The following is a 12,581-nucleotide window of genomic DNA, read 5'->3' as shown; positions in this document are numbered from 1 at the left end:
TGGCAGCTTGCTTTATATTTTTATAAGCAGCTTTCTGGAGGTATGATTGAGTTTGGATATACGCATACACTTGTGAAAGAATCACGACAAACAAGGTAGCAGGCACTCGTCACCTCCAGAAGTTTTCTGTGTCCCTTCGGTTTTCTCTGTTACGTGCATGTGTGGTAAGGACACTTCACCAGATCTACCCTCTTAAATTTCAGTGCATGGTAGAGTGTCAATAATCACAGGTGCTTTGTTCTACAGAAGGTCTCTAGAACTTACTCTGCCTTATTCTGTAGATTTCTTTTTTTATCTGACAATGTATCTTGCAGGTTATACCAGGACAAAAAACCTTCTATCCTTTTTTTAAAAAAAATAAGTCTTTATTGAATTTGTTACAGTATCGCTTCTGTTTTATGTTTTGGGCTTTTGGCTGCAAGGTATGTGGGATCTTAATAACTCCTGGGTCAGAGATCAAACCCACACCTGCTGTGTTGGAAGCATGGAGTCTTAACCTCTGGACCACCAGGGAAGTCTCTCATCCATTTGTATGGCTGCATAGTACTCCCCTGAGGAACGCCATCATTTTCTCAGTCGGTCTCTTATTGGCTATGTAGAATGTTTCTGGTCTTTTGGGGTGCCCATTTTATTTTTTAGTGGGGTGCCCATTTTAAACTGCGACCAAACTGCCAAATTGCCCCCTCCAAAAAATATGTGGCATGTCAGTGATTGTACCAACTCATTTCTTGCCAGTTCACCAGTACGAATGACACTGCATCGGAAGAGGCTGGGCAGCACACAGCTGTCTCGAGGCACCTTGCTTCTGAAGGCAAGGAGAAAGCCCTCTGGGCTTGGAGATGGGCGAGGTCTGGGTTTTTCCAATGTGGGAGTGTTCGGAACAGCGCGTGTTGTGGGGCAGCTGGTGGCTGTTGGTTTCCCTATCTGCAGAATGAGATAATAAGGTTGTCACCCTCATGGCCTAGTGTGTAAGGGTTCAGTGAGCTCAGGCGGGAAGTGCTAGGCAGTGTCTAAGACATTTATTATTATTATTGCTTTTTCAAGGATGATTTTTTTTTTAATTTATATTTTTGGATGCACCGCACACAGCATGCAGGATGTTAGTTCCCCAACCAGGGGTTGAACCCACGCCCCCTGCAGTGTAAGCACAGAGTCTTAACCACATCAGGGAAGTTTCTCCAAGAATGATATATTTTAAAATTAAGTTTTACAGGCAGGCACCAGCTCTGACAACCAGTCAGCCTCCCAGTTGTCATTCTGTGTCACATGCTTATATAAACTGCACCCATAAACCATAAAAAGTAATTTATCATTTCCAATTCTTTTAAAAAAGTGACAGGAGAACCTAAAGACACTTATTAAGCAAACTGAAGGCTGGACCTTCCTAGGTTTTTATGAGCTTTTCCGTTTAATCATTTACAGTTCCTTTGCTTGCAACTTATCTGGCAGCATTTTTTTAAGGCAACTCACTTTTATTCTTTCCAATGCAGGCAACACGCTTTGCATACAAACAACTCACTTTTAATATTTGATTCATTTGATAGGGTGAAGTTATTAACTGAGGCTTAACTGGAATAAACAAGTTTGGTAGCAGACAAGCTACTCCTCAGGAAGTCTACAGCTTAACAGATGGGAGCAGAATTGCTTAGTCATAATAGTAGCCAGCTAGGCTGGGCAGATTTTACAGATACGATGAACCATGTCTTACAAATTGGCAAATTGGGTAGGCTAGATGGTTTCAGAGAGCTGTACTGTACTAATTACAGTAGTTACTAATAGAATTTCACCCTGTGTTTTCATTTCTCATTCTGAAATGTTGCCATTTTGCTCATGCTGGAGTGGATCCTGGCACACCTTTCTCCATGCTTATAAAAAATCCTAGGAATTCATACCAACACATTGTCCTGATGGGATCTGGAGTATGAGAAGGCATCAGCTAGGTGGAAAACAGAAAGAGCACAGAAGAGATCAGTCTAGAGAAAGCAGCAGGGGTCCCACCATGTGGGACCTTAGAGGAAGAGTTTGTAATTAATTCTAAGGGCACTCGGAAGCCATGGGAGTCTTTTTTAAAAAAACATTTTCTTTTATATTTTTATTTATTTTTGGCTGCACTGGGTCTTCATTGCTTTGTGCGGGCTTTCTTTAGCTGCGGTGAGCTGGGGGCGGCTACTCGTCGCCGTGCACAGGCTTCTCACTGCGGTGGCTTCTCGCTGCAGAACATGGGCTCGAGGTGTGGGCTTCAGTTGTTGCAGCGTGCAGGCTCAGTAGGTGCCGTGCATGGGCTCAGTTGCTCTGCGGCATTGTGAAATCTTGCCTGTGTCCCCTGCATTGGCAGGAGGACTCTCATCCACTGTGCCACCAAGTAAGTCTCACTGGAGTCTTTTGATGAGTGGAATGAAAGTCAAGGTGACAAGAGTTAGAAGGCTATTACCCATGCAACAGATCACAATGGCTTGTACTGAGAATAGTGAGAACTGAGGATTTAGGGAGATTAAGGAGGAGAAGGGGGCTTCTGTCCCTACGATTCGCCTTCCTACTACCAGTAGTGGGGTCTCCTGACATAGTCAGGCCTCTGGAGGTAACTGTTGATATCTAGCTGGCTGTCTGGGTCCAGAGAGTAGTGATTCCCTATTTGGCCTCCATCCAGGTCAGATTTGGGGCTCAGGTTGGGGCTCCAATATGACCTTACCTGGGGCTTCTCCTCCCATCTGATTGCTCCTCAAAGATCTGAACTCTAAAGGGATGGAGTGTCCCAGCCTCTGTACACACACACCTCCTCGTGATGTCATTCATTCTCATGAAACACTGAAGGCTCTCAAAGTTGTATCTCTAGACCTTCCCCCATTTACACTGTTTAGTCAACATTGCAAATGTACCTCTTAGAAACAGAAATAGATTAAGGAGGAGAAGGGGACTTCTGTCCCTACGATTCTCCTTCCTACTGCCAGCAGTGGGGTCTCCTGACATAGTCAGGCCTCTGGAGGTAACTGTTGATATCTAGCTGGCAGTCTGGGTCCAGAGAGTAGTGATTCCCTATTTGGCCCCAATCCAGGTCAGATTTGGAGTTCCATCTCCACCCACTCCACCCTGCTCCTCCCATAGTCATTTCCCTTTCACGAAATGACACCTCTGTACAAGCAAAACCCTTGAAATCACTTCACCCTCTCACTTTCACTCCCTGCACAAGTCCTTTGGGCTTCAGCTTGAAAATAAATTGTGAAAGTGCGTACTTCCACTGTGGCCACACTCCCTGTAATCTAAGCCACCTGTGACTCTCAGCTGGCTTATTGCCGTAGTCTCCTATCTGCACTCCTGCTCCACTAGCCCTTACCTCATATTCAACACAGCAGCTGGAGGGATCTTTAAAAAAAGAGATGTTACTATGGTAAGAATTGCAAATAGTCTACAAGAACAAACTGCGTCTCCTTTCCATGTCTTTGACTTTTCCATCTGCTGTCTTCTGAGAGGTGACTCTGGATCCGGCTTCTTCTGTAGACTTGTAGAGACACTGTGGGCATGACTCTGCATTTGTGAATGATTTGTTTAAAATGTAAATGAGACTTTGTCCCTTCCTTGATAAAAACCTTTTGATGGTTCCTCAGCAAAGTGAGACTAAAATCCAAATTCCATCGCGAGGCTATAGGACCCTGCTTGTGGCTCCTTCACCCTCACTCTGCTCCAGTCGTGCTGCACTGCGCCCCGCCCCCCCCGGCCCCCCGCCCCCCCCCCCCCCCTTGCTTTCCTTCCATTCTCAGGATTTGCGCCCTGGCTGGTCCCTCATCTTAGCACACTCTTGCAGCCTATGTGGACTTGCAGGCTGCCTAAAGATCACTTTCCTGAGTTCTCACGGTCATCATCCCATTTGCTCTATTTGTAATATATCACAGAATGCGGTTATTTATTTTCTCCAGTGGGGCTGGTCTCTTTGATCACCACAATTGATGCCCAGCACAGAACTGGAAATGGCACTAATAATAATGATTTTAAAAGGAGAAAAACTATCATTTAGGTCGTCACTGTGCCAAATACCGATTTAATAGTTTATCAACTCATTTGATTCTCATAGCCATTTTAGAGTTAGCTAGTACACATTTAAGAAACAAGGAAACTGAAGCAAGAAATGTTATACACAACTACTAGCATGTGAATACGCAGTCCTTTAATCGGAGAGTGAATGAACGAATCAATGAATGGCACTGAGAGCCGAGTGGCAAGGAGTAGAGGGAGGCGGGCGGAGCCTAGGTCGCAGGAGCCAATGGGCACACAGCTGTGGGACCGCCGGCTCCGCCCAAGCCGCGCGGAGGCCGCTGGGAGTTGTGGTCCCTCGCCCGCCTGGCCACGTCACTGCCTTGAAACCCTAAGTCCTCTCCTGAGTTTCTGGAACGATCCGTATTTCCGAACCTCTAGGTCGGTTCCCTTGCCTCCAGGCCTATTATTCCTTCCTCCCTCTCTTTCTGACGCGTCCCGACGTAGTCTCCCGGTTCCGCCGCCCGGCATGCCCCCCCAGGCCCGGAACCCGCTTGATATCACCCTCTACGTTCATTCCCCGCCCCGTCTCCCTTCGGTGTGGCCTCCCAGCCCCGCCCCCTGAGGTTTCTTTCACGTCCTCTCAGCCCCTCCCTTTCGTGCGCGTGCGGCCCATGGCCCCGTCCAATTGCCGAGTTCCCCGCCCCACACACCCTTTCCCTGGCCCCCCCCCGGCCCTGTTTGGTACGCCCCGGCCACGCCCCCTCGCGGACGCGGTTGGTACGCGCCGCGCTCCCCTGCTCGCCGCAGTGGTTCGGCCGCGGCGACCCCTCTCCGGAGGAGCGTCCCCTGCGCTTGGTACAGCCCGGCCCGTCTCCCCCGGAGCCGCGCGCCCGCGCCCCTCAGTCGGCGCAGCCCGCAGCCCCCCGTGCGGCCCGTGGCAGCCCCCAGCCCGCTCGGCTCGCGCCCGCCATGGTCCGTCCGCGCCGCGCCCCGCACCGCTCTGGCGCTGGGGGCCCCCTCGGGGGTCGAGGCCGCCCCCTGCGGCCCTTCCCGGCGCGCACCGCCCGCTCGCGCTCCTGGCCGGCCAGCCCTCGGGGCCCGCAGCCGCCGCGGATCCGGGCTCGCTCGGCCCCTCCCATGGTGAGCCCCCCGCCCTTTTTCCAGAGCTTTCCACGGCCCCGCCCCCGCCGGCCCCTCCCCCGGGCTGGCGTCTTTGTCCCCGGCTCCCACCCCCTCGGGGGTTTCTCCGGTGACCCAAAGGGTGGTCCCGCCTGGGACCCGCTTCCCCCGTGAAACCCCCTGGGTGGTACGCGCCGGGCTCTCCCCTTTGTTTCGCGTTCGGGATGGGGTGGCGGGGGTGGGGGTACGGGGGCGGCAAGGGCTCAAATTACTGCTGACTCCGCGGCCTGATTTGAACGCTGGGTCGGGGGCGGGCGGACGGTCGGCGTGTACTGTTGTTTTTCCAATTGGAAAGTTGCTCTCTCTCCGCGCTGGGAAGCTGGAGATGGGGGAGGGGCGGGGGGCGACGGCGAGGGGCCCCGCGTCTCGCACTCGGGCGCCCAGGTGTTGCCCCCGGGGGCGTTCAGCAGGGCGCCCGTGGCGTGTGTGCCCGGGTTCGTTTGCGCGCTTTCCCAGGTGCGGGATGTCCCCACTGATCGCGGCAAGCCAGATCTTAAACATAAACATAGCTTCTCAGGGACGCTAAGTTAGACACTCTTACCCAGACCCACAACCTGTACATAACTTCTCAAAAATCTTCCTAAGGTTTTTGGGGCGGTAAATTCACACATCCCAACGTTTAAAAACACGCACAGCTAAACCGTGACACGCTTGCTCAGATGCGCCGTTTACCCTGACCTGGGGCTAATTAATAAATACCCTGCCTCACCGTTGTACGTGGCGGGGACCTGTGGCAGCTGCACACCAGCCTTAAGCAGGTTTTCTTGATGTTAGAGTCAGATGCCCGGACTCTGAACACCTCTCTGCTCTTAAACATCACCCTTCACTCCATTGCTTCCCAGTTTCTTAGCGTTCATGTCCTCTTGTTCACAAGCGTCTCCTGGGTCCTTAAACGTCCGTCTTAAGGCTTTCATTTTTTTTTCCAAGTACTAAATAGGCTTCCTATGCAGTGACTAGCAAAACACATGTGGGAGGCACGGCCAGGTTTTACATACACGCCTGTCCAGATGTGCGATTTCCTTTTAGGATTGCATTTAGGTCTAGTCCTTAAAGGTGACCCTCCACCTTGGTGCTCATCCTGCATTCGGTGAGACCTGGGCTTAAGCTGCTCTGATCTTCACCCCCTAGATTAAAGCGTGGTTAGTCTGATGACAAAAAATACGGCAGGTGTCCCTGGTGCTCACATTACCTGGGTCCTTAAGTGCATTTGTCTGGATCCCAAAGGCTTCTACAGTTGTGTGATCTAACTAGTTTCCTGATGTTACGGGCGCTGGCTGTGGTGCCTATGCACCCAGGGCTCAGACAGTCTGTCTCCATCTCAGGAACACACACCACCATGTTCTTAGAGCGGGAAGCTCTCTGCCTTTCCTCCTGATCTCATTGGATTGTCTGAATCCCAGAACCACCTGCCTACATGGAGAACACGCTTGCTCAGATTTCTTTGCCTTTTAAGCTCTTTCGAAATATAGTTTTTCCTGTCTCATATTCTGGGGCAGAAGACACTTGTGTGTTTTATAGGCAATTTGGAAAAAATACTCAGTAGTAAGATGAAAAGTAATAACCACTTTTATTTTTTCTGGCTGCCTGGAGGCACCTACTAGAGAGGTTTTCGAGAGTTTCCTGCTGCCCCGCAGTCCAAAACTTCCTTGTTTTGAGATGCTCTTGGTGTGTGTGTTTAAAGATGAGTGGATAGTGCTCCAGGAGCAGGATGTGTCCTGCTTGGTGTTCTTCTGCCAGCATTCTGGTGTTTTGCAGGTGCTCTCAAGTCACTGTGTTTGGGAGACCCTCCGTTTGTTGTCTGGCTCCCAGTTCCCAGAGAGTTCTGTTCTCTGTGCTTCCGGTCGCTTCCTCCTGCCTCCCTAGGGTCAGCCTGAAGTGGCTGCAGCCTGGGCTGCGTGAGGGAGGGCTGGAGCCCGCCTGGCGGGAGCTGAGGAGAGCCTGGATTCTCTCTCCAGGGCCAGGGGAACCATGGAAAAGAGTTCTGTGCTTGGGCGAGATGGGGCAAGCTGGTGTGCCAGCCACACAGAGCCCAGTCTGGCTGTGCATCGTGGGGTGTTCTGAGGCGGCTCTGGAGCCCCAGAGAACTGCTTCTGAGTCGCGTCTCAATAGAGGGACTCAAAATTGATGATCCTGAGAGGATGAGTGGGGCGCATCTCTTGAAGGGGAAGGGCATGGCAGGCCAGGGCAGAGCCTGGCCCGAGCAAAGGCTGGAGGGGAAGCAGCTGGTCGCTTTCAGGGACCAGCGTTGAGAGGACAGGCGGGCCGGGCAGAAAAGGACGTGAGGGCCACCCAGTCTGAGTCTCAGCTCTGGAAGAAAGGGTTTGGAGACTGCCCGGGGCGATTTGCCACAGGGGGCCTGGGTTCTGGAGGTTGGGGTGTCCCTTCTGAGGTGGGTCGGGGGCAGTTCCTCAGTCGCCTTCCCCTCTCCTGCAGCAAGGTGCTCGGGTCTTCGGGGCCTTAGGCCCCATCGGACCCTCCTCACCCGGACTCGCCCTCGGGGGCCTGGCCGTCGGTGAGCACCGGCTCAGCAACAAGCTGCTGGCCTGGAGCGGCGTCCTGGAGTGGCAGGAGGTGAGCGCCCTCGGCCAGCACCCTGGGAGTCTGCGGGGTGGGGGCTGATTCAGGGGTCCCACAGCTGGGCAGCCAACCTGCACAGCTGGACCGTGTCCAGAGACCCCTCTGCCCCCACCACAGAAGCGCAGACCCTACTCGGACTCCACCGCGAAGCTGAAGCGGGCCCTTCCCTGCCAGGCCTACGTGAACCAGGGGGAGAACCTGTGAGTGCGGGCAGGGTGCGAGGGTGGGCAGCGGAGGGGGTGCGCCCCCCTGACCCTCTCCTCCTGCAGGGAGACTGACCAGTGGCCGCAGAAGCTGATCATGCAACTAATCCCACAGCAGCTGCTGGTGAGACCCCGCCCTCGCCCACCCGCCCACCCCGGCCATGAGCACCTGCCCAGCCCTGACCCTGCTGCCCCCATGTCGCCCCCAGACCACCCTGGGCCCCCTGTTCCGCAACTCCCAGCTGGCGCAGTTCCACTTCACCAACAGAGACTGTGACTCCCTCAAGGGGCTCTGCCGGGTCATGGGCAACGGCTTCGTGAGTGGGCAGGGGTGATGGGGGCGGGCGGGGACAGAGGCCCTGGGAACACCGTGGTGACCAAGTAAAGTGGTAGGCAGAGCTCGGCCGGGACAATCGAGGCGGGTGGCAGGGTCCTGGAGACCTCCGGGGACATCCCCCGTCCCTGTGAACTGGGGTCTCACTGCTTAGAGGGGACAGCAGAGGAACCCAGCTCTCCACCAGGCCAGGCCGGGGCAGGCATGGAGCACAGGAGCAAAGGGAGGGGCCTGGGCCCACCTCCGGGGAGCTAGGAGCTTGTTGGGGCTGCAGCCCCTGGCAGGGACCTGAAAGTGGGGGTGATGGGAAAGAGCTGGAGCAGGGAATAGTCCTCATCTGCAGCCCCCTGGGGGGAGCCAGGGCGTTTCTGTAAAACCGAGGCAGTGGTCTGAGAGTAGTGAGTGCTCAGTAAACTCGAGCTGGTGAGGTTGTTAAGAGTCAGGGTTCAGACACAGCTGGCGTGGGCACGTTTCCAGCAGCTGCCCAAGGGAAGCTGCCTGGAGGGCTCCGCTCTGAGGTCTCTCCAGTCCTTGATCCCCTTTGGGACAGCCTGCCTCCCAGCTACGGTCTTCAGGGGGTGCTGTGTGGCCCTCCCCTTCTTGGGATTGTGACAAGTGTGGGGTCTCTCCTGCCTGGTCACCCCTGTGTTCAGCACTGTTTGCTGAGAGAGCGCCTGCTCCACCCTGGTGGGGACAGGGACACCTGTGAGGCTCAGGTTCTCCTGTAGTCCAACCAAGGAGGCAGTAGCTTCTCATACAACAGGCATTTATGTGGCACTTGCTGTGTGCACTGTTATGCCATTGTACAGATGCGGTAACTGAGACGCAGAGGTGACTTGCCTTGGGTCAAAGCTAGGAGGACGCAGAGCTGGGTCTGCTCACAGGCTCTGGTCTGGCGTCTCCCCCAGGTGTGGTGGCTTCTGTCCACTGGGCCCAGGCTCCAGGGACAGGGCCGGCCTGGGGTTGGGGGTGGGGGGTGGGGCGGGGGAGACGGAGCCCTCTCAGGACCCTCACCCCCCCCATGTGGGGCCCGTCGTGACCCCAGCTTCACCGTGGGGGTGACACCGAGGTGCGGGTTCTCAGGCCGCAGCGGCCCTGGTCCCTTGGAGGGTTTCTGCCCCTTGATGCCCCCCCTCCCGCAGGCGGGCTGCATGCTCTTCCCACACATCTCGCCGTGCGAGGTGCGCGTGCTCATGCTGCTGTACTCGTCCAAGAAGAAGATCTTCATGGGCCTCATCCCCTACGACCAGAGCGGCTTCGTCAACGCCATCCGGCAGGTCATCACCACCCGGAAACAGGTGTGCCCCGAGGCTGCCGCTCGCCCTGAGGCTCTGCAGGGCCCATGGGGAGCTGGACGGGCTCGCTGGCACAGCAGTCTGGCGGGCGGGGTGTGCACACGCCATGGCGCCCACTTCACCAGCGGTTCACAGCGTCCCCTTCACCTGAAAGTGTCCCAGCCGAAGGCATGGGGGCAGCGGGGCTGGGCCAGCGCTGGGGAGTCTCCAGGCCTGTGGGCAGCCTGGAAACATAAGCCTGGCAGGGGTCCGAGGCGGGGCTGGGCTCTAGGGAGCCTGGAGCACCAGCCCACCTGTCTCCTCCCACAGGCAGTGGGACCTGGCGGCGTGGCGGGCCCCGTCCAGATCGTCAATAACAAGTTTCTGGCGTGGAGCGGAGTCATGGAGTGGCAGGAGGTGAGGCCAAGGGGACCTTGGGTCCAGTGCTTTGTCACTGACCCAGGGCGCCTCCCATTCCTGACCTGACCCTTTTCCCCCTAAAAGCCCAGGCCTGAGCCCCACAGCCGGTCTAAGCGGTGGCTGCCCTCGCACATCTACGTGAACCAAGGGGAGATCCTGTGAGTGGCGGGCAGGGGGCGGGGCTGGCAGGCAGGGGCAGGGCTGGCGAGAGCCCTGCCTCCTGACCCGCGGGCGCGTCCCCGCAGGAGGACCGAGCAGTGGCCGCGGAAACTGTACATGCAGCTCATCCCGCAGCAGCTCCTGGTGAGCGCGGAGGAGCGTGGGGTGCTGCAGGCCTGGCTTCAGGGGGGTCACAGCCGGGGCGAGGGGCGGGGTCGCGGGGTGGCCACCGGGTGGGGGCCTCATGGAGCTGCCCCCCGGGCCCTGCAGACCACGCTGGTGCCGCTGTTCCGGAACTCCCGCCTGGTGCAGTTCCACTTCACCAAGGACCTGGAGACGCTGAAGAGCCTGTGCCGGATCATGGACAACGGCTTTGTGAGTGGGGCGGGGCGCGTGCCGGGCTGACCCCAGATAGAGCGGCTTTGGGCGCAGGAACCGAAACGGGGCGGAGGGGAGGGTCCCCCAGAACCGGCCATGGGGAAGCGTGCAGTGCTGTGTGCCTGGACCTCACTTGTCCTGACCCCAGTTCACAGATGGGGAAACTGAGGCTCAGAGGCCGTGCCCGCATGTGCTGGGCCTCTGGCTCCTGCTCCGCTGTCTGGGTTACCCATGTTCCCAGGCTCTTACCTGACCCGTGTCCTCTTCCTTCCCTGGGGCGGGGTCTGTCTGCCTCCAGCCCGCGCTCTTAAACCCCCGGCGCTTGTCTGCTGCATCTCTTGATTGGCCCCTCTGCTCTGCAGGCCTCAGTCTCTCTGTCTGGGAAGTGAGGGCGTCGGGCTCCTGGGCTCCTGGGCTCCTGGGCTCCTGAAGCCACAGGTGTCCCTGTCCGCTTTTGGGTGTTTGCTCTACCGGCTCCGGCTGTCCCCAGCTCAGCATTTCTTTCTAAATCAGCTGAAGATGTCATAGTTGTGCCTTCGTGCTTTTGAGGGGCTGGTTGTGTATGCCTTTTGTGGTAAAGAAGAGTTGAAGAGCTCAGAGTTCCCTCAGGGAGGCCTTACTGTGAGCCCCCGCAGGCTCTTGGCCCCGGTGGGTGCTGGGAGTGCCTTCCCCCGGCCCTGTCACCAGTGACACCCTGTGGTGGCACACAGCCAACGGCAGCACAGCCCCTTCTGGGGCCCAGCAGGGCCTCAAGCTCTCAGCCTGGGAGACAGGGACAGTGACCCCCAGGCCTGCAGAGGGCGAGGATCCTGTGAGATGGGTTGGGAGGCGCTTGGTGCCTGTGGGTGCTGTGATGCTGAGCCACGGGGTGCGTCGCCTGCCCAGCCTCCCTGCTCTCGGCTGCCTCTAGGGTTTCCCCAGTGGAGGCGGCCCTGGGGCCCCGCCATCTCTCTCCTAGCGTGGGGAGGCTTGTGTGCGGTGCTGTCCGTCACGGCTGTGGCTGGTCCTGGGCGCTCACCCGGCCGGCATGGGGGTCACAGGATCACCAGAGCGTGCTGGGAGGACACTTGGGCAGGTGCTTCTGTGTTGGGTCCCCTCGTGAGAGTGGTGACAGGCCTGGGGACAGCCCGGAACGCTCTGTCCTCTGGACGCGGGCTGTTCGAGGGGAGGAGTGAGCTGAGGGCCAGCCATGACCACGCTCTGCGCCGCCAGGCCGGCTGCGTGCACTTCTCCTACAAGGCCGCCTGCGAGGTGCGCGTGCTCATGCTCCTGTACTCCTCGGAGAAGAAGATCTTCATTGGCCTCATCCCTCACGACCAGAGCAACTTCGTCAACGGCATCCGGCGCGTCATCGCCAACCAGCAGCAGGTGCTGCAGCGGAACCTGGAGCAGGAGCAGCAGCAGCGAGGGGTGAGGGCCCCCTCGCCGCGCCCCGTCTCCCCGCCACGCCTCGGCCTGAGGCTGACTCCTCCCTGCTGTCCTTCCCCACAGATGGGGGGGTAGTGGCCCCCCCCCCCCCCGGGGCCGGGCCTCTCCGGGAGTCACAGATGAGGCCCCTGCGAAGACTGGTGAGTGGTAGCCGGCCCAGGGCAGAAGGGCCCCGTGGAAACGCCTGCGGTTGGGAGGTGGTGTGACCCTGGCCTCCAGGAGACCAGAGAGGGAGAGGCCCACCTGTCCCCGCTGAGCCCCTGGGAGGCTTCCGGCCTGGGGCGGGGTGCGGGGGCCCCCCACCCAGTCCCTCTCTGCCCCCTCCCCCCAGGTCAGATGCTTCTGAGCAGGGGCCTCTGGGGACTGCGCCCGCCCGGCGAGATGGAGGACCACGTCCTGAGATGTCTCCGAGGACAGCCCCCACCCTGTACGTTTCCCCAATAAAGTCTTTTAAAAGCCCTCCAGCCACTTGGCTCTGTTCAGACTCCCGGCTCCGGAGAGGCCGGGCCCCTCTCACCTGAGCTGGGAGGGGGTGCCACCGTGCACGGAGCTGCCCAGCCTGGGCAGTACCTGCCGCTCCAAGTGTTCAGGGTTTTTCGCTGCTCCCAGGCTGCCCTCCCTGCCCTGTGGCTTCCATGGGCCTCACTCGGCTAGAAGCAG

General features: G+C 57.6%; 1 protein-coding gene across 2 annotated transcripts; it reads left to right on the top strand.

Moving 5' to 3' along the window:
• The first annotated feature begins 4,253 nt into the window (after positions 1-4,253).
• Positions 4,254-12,380, top strand: PTOV1 (PTOV1 extended AT-hook containing adaptor protein). 2 transcript variants are annotated; one of them, XM_040252238.1, is made up of 13 exons: positions 4,254-5,109; positions 7,582-7,719; positions 7,843-7,925; positions 7,995-8,052; positions 8,138-8,245; positions 9,405-9,560; positions 9,867-9,953; positions 10,041-10,114; positions 10,202-10,259; positions 10,386-10,490; positions 11,706-11,903; positions 11,985-12,061; positions 12,253-12,380. In XM_040252238.1, the coding sequence occupies exons 1-12, from the start codon at positions 4,939-4,941 to the stop codon at positions 11,994-11,996; spliced, it is 1,248 nt and encodes a 415-aa protein (XP_040108172.1). In that variant the 5' UTR covers positions 4,254-4,938; the 3' UTR covers positions 11,997-12,061; positions 12,253-12,380. The 2 variants fall into 2 exon arrangements, with proteins under 2 accessions (XP_040108172.1, XP_040108171.1); XM_040252237.1 differs by having other exon boundaries at positions 10,202-10,490.
• The last annotated feature ends 201 nt before the right edge of the window (positions 12,381-12,581 follow it).

Source organism: Oryx dammah, unplaced genomic scaffold, assembly GCF_014754425.2.
Source record: "Oryx dammah isolate SB20612 unplaced genomic scaffold, SCBI_Odam_1.1 HiC_scaffold_13, whole genome shotgun sequence".
Taxonomy (NCBI): Eukaryota; Metazoa; Chordata; class Mammalia; order Artiodactyla; family Bovidae; genus Oryx; species Oryx dammah.
Note: the sequence above shows the minus strand (reverse complement) of the source record. Positions and strands in the feature narration are given on the sequence as shown.